We start from the raw sequence: 3088 nt of genomic DNA on the forward strand, positions 1-3088 counted from the left end.
ATAGTCGAGGGTATGCGTGACAAGTTGGACGTTATTGCGTGACAAGTTGAATGGTTTTAGAGATTCCAAAAGTCGTAAAACGAGCAGCATGTATAGCATTTCGTATTGATTTTATTTTAAGCGGCCTGTCTAATGATCCTGGTCTAGATGATAAAATATTTAAAACTTCAAATGTGATTCGATACTAATTTATTTAAGGCCCACTAGCGCCGCATCGCAATGCTAAAATTTGAATTTTTGTTTCAGGCCCCTCTTCGTCGCCATCATGAGTTTATGCTTCCTGGTACCCATCCAAATGAAGCCTCAATCGAGGAATCATGATATATTCACCAAACTTGGGCTTCAAAAAATCCGAAGTCCTAATACGCATCATCAGAAGCGGCTGGCTGTAGAATCCAGACAACACAGCAGATCTGATGATTCGCACATGTTTATCATCAAACTTCCTCCGAATCCCCACTACTACGGTTTAAATAAACTAAATTCCGTGCCAATGGATGCCAAGAAAATTCCGGTAGGATTTAAAAGTAATGGCAAGCCCGGAAAGGTTTATCACTGGAACCTCCCGGTGTTGAGAAAAATTGTTGAAAGCAAGCAGAAAAGTCGCACCAATGATTTGAATGTGGATCTAGGTCATCCAGAAAATTGGAACGACGTCTTCGATAAACAAGGTTACTCACATAGGAAACCTTTAAAACCGTCCTATTACGTCCCGCAAAAGACAAAAAAGTCCAACTTCATGAAATATTTTGGTGGAAATGGTAAACCGCAATCATTTTATGTAATACGGAAAAACAAGAGGGCGCAATATCATAGACTGATACGTTAGAATTTTGTAGTTTTCCCACACGACGTACACTGATTATGTTTGTAGATTAGTGTTTTTTTTGTGAAATAGTGCTTCATAGGAATATCAACAGACTGTTGTAAAATTGTGAATTATAATGTTCAATTGAATAACATCCTCATATATAACGTATAATGTGTTATTGATTATATGCAGCGCTAAAATCAAAATGTATATCGCAATTATTTTTAAGACTGTATTTATAATTTTGATATTAAAGTAAATGAGAAAATCCTATTTTTGTTGTTAATATTTTACTTATATACAGGATGATTGAAAATTGACGTCATTTCTTTTAAGGGGCTATGGAGGCTCATTTTTCGAAAATTTCTAGAATATTTTAAGAGTTGAAAATCGTGTTTCAACATTGTTATTAAGCATTATTTTGAAATGGTACCATCCTTGATTAGTAGCACATTGGAACACTTAACTACTTGAAAAGAAAAATTATGTTCTTTGCTTCAAATTACGGATTTTTTTCATATTCAAAAAGTACTGTTCTACAAATTTTTGATGAAAAGTCAAAGCTGCAATTATGTTTTTGTCATTAACAGATAGCTACCGGTAGATAGGCTTTGTCAATAATAACAAGAATTTCTCAAACTGTGATTTACTTTGAAGATCCTTTTACAGAATGTACAAAAATATCGAATTCGCGAATGTGGGGTTAGTTTACGGGGAAATGCCACAGTAACATAGCAGAAGCTGTGAGAACTTACACCAGCAAAGCGCTAGAGACACAGGACGATTAGCTCCTGGAGTTGACGCAGATAGTGGACAACCTTGAAATGTTCGGGATCCAGACCTAGAGGCATTAGAGATAATTACAGCCGTGCCTTCCAGGAGTACTCGAAGCATTGCACCACAACTGTACTTTCTCAAGCACCTTCTTCTTATATTGCATCTCCTATCGGAGGTTTGGTATCAGCACAGCAATTCTGACCTTAATGGCAGCAGTTCTGAACTATTAAACATTGCTATAGTTAAACCAGTCCCTCAGGCTCGTTAGTAAGGATAGGCGGTGTCTGCCAATGCTCCGCTGTCCACTAATCTTTCCCTGGAGTATCAGTTGGAGAAGTGAGTATTTATGTCCTCTTATTATATGACCCAGGTATTGGAGCTTTCTATTTTTTCATGGTGTTAATTATTTTGCAATCCTTTTGCTAAATCCGGTTTACCACTTCGGCTTTAGTAATTCTGCCGGTCCAGGGAATACAGCACATTCTACGCTAATACCACATATAGAATGCTTGTAGTTCGTCGATGTGTTGTTTCTTGAGGGTCCATGCTTCAATTCCGTACAAGAGCGTGGAAAAAACGTAACAACGCAGCATCCTCATCTTAACTTTCACGTTAATATTCCGTAAAATTCCGACTCGTAAATAACCTTTTCATTTGTAAAAATGTTGGTCTGCCTCTAGTTCTTATTTATCTTGTTTGGTCACCCGATTGTTCTATCCAAGTTTCTAGATGTGTATATGTCGACACATTCTCTATCGAGATGTTCGCCTCCGCCAAGTTTGCCTTGTTCAGATCTTGTGAACATTTTGTGACTACCATTAACTTGGTTTTCTTAAATTTGATTTTTATGGTGCGATTCCCTATGACAATTAAAGCGCTGTAAAGGATGTAACTGCTTAACCTCGAGATATGAAGCAAACATGGAATTCTGGAAGCGGCTTACATCGCTTTAAATTTTATGGCGCAAAAATTGTCGATGTAGTCCTACATCTGTCGCAATTTTGACGTTTAGCGGTTAGGAATTTATTTATTTTGAACACAGTCGTTTAGAAAAACTTTTTTATAATGAAAATTTGTGATGGCTTTAGTGAATTTTATACTTGATTTATTTCAGGAGGATTTCATTTATATTTTATTTAATATTCCTTAGTGTTTTCTTGGTGTTCTAATAATAAAATGCGTCTAAACGAGAAAAAGCATCGGGATCAGCAAAATATATTTGTATTACCTGATGATCAAAAACTAACGTTTATATCATCAAAAAATATTGCTAGGCATGTTATATCCAAATATCATTAAGCGCCACACCTCAAAGACCAGAGGATGTACAGTCGTTCATTTGTACATTCGAGTGCTCCCAACAATTCCTAGAGCATGAGTCTTTTTGCTGTGGGTTTGTCAGGCTGGTATGAGCCAAACCTGAACATGCCTGTAGATACCCTTACATAATTCCACACTCATGAGATTTTTGTTACCAGATAATAACGAATCTGTATACAT

General features: G+C 36.6%; 1 protein-coding gene across 1 annotated transcript in view; it reads left to right on the forward strand.

Annotated features, from left to right (window-relative positions):
• LOC109544716 overlaps window positions 1–1084 on the forward strand; it is a 106395-nt gene extending 105311 nt beyond the window's left edge. Inside the window, exon 2 of the mRNA XM_019915027.2 lies at window positions 247–1084. Within this exon, the coding sequence (XP_019770586.2) occupies window positions 247–829 (583 nt within the window). The 3' untranslated portion in view covers window positions 830–1084. The remainder of the gene's footprint in view (window positions 1–246) is intronic.
• Window positions 1085–3088: the final 2004 nt, after the last annotated feature.

This window comes from Dendroctonus ponderosae, unplaced genomic scaffold (assembly GCF_020466585.1).
Source record: "Dendroctonus ponderosae isolate FM_Combo_2020 unplaced genomic scaffold, Dpon_F_20191213v2 Dpon_F_20191213_2, whole genome shotgun sequence".
Classification (NCBI taxonomy): Eukaryota; Metazoa; Arthropoda; class Insecta; order Coleoptera; family Curculionidae; genus Dendroctonus; species Dendroctonus ponderosae.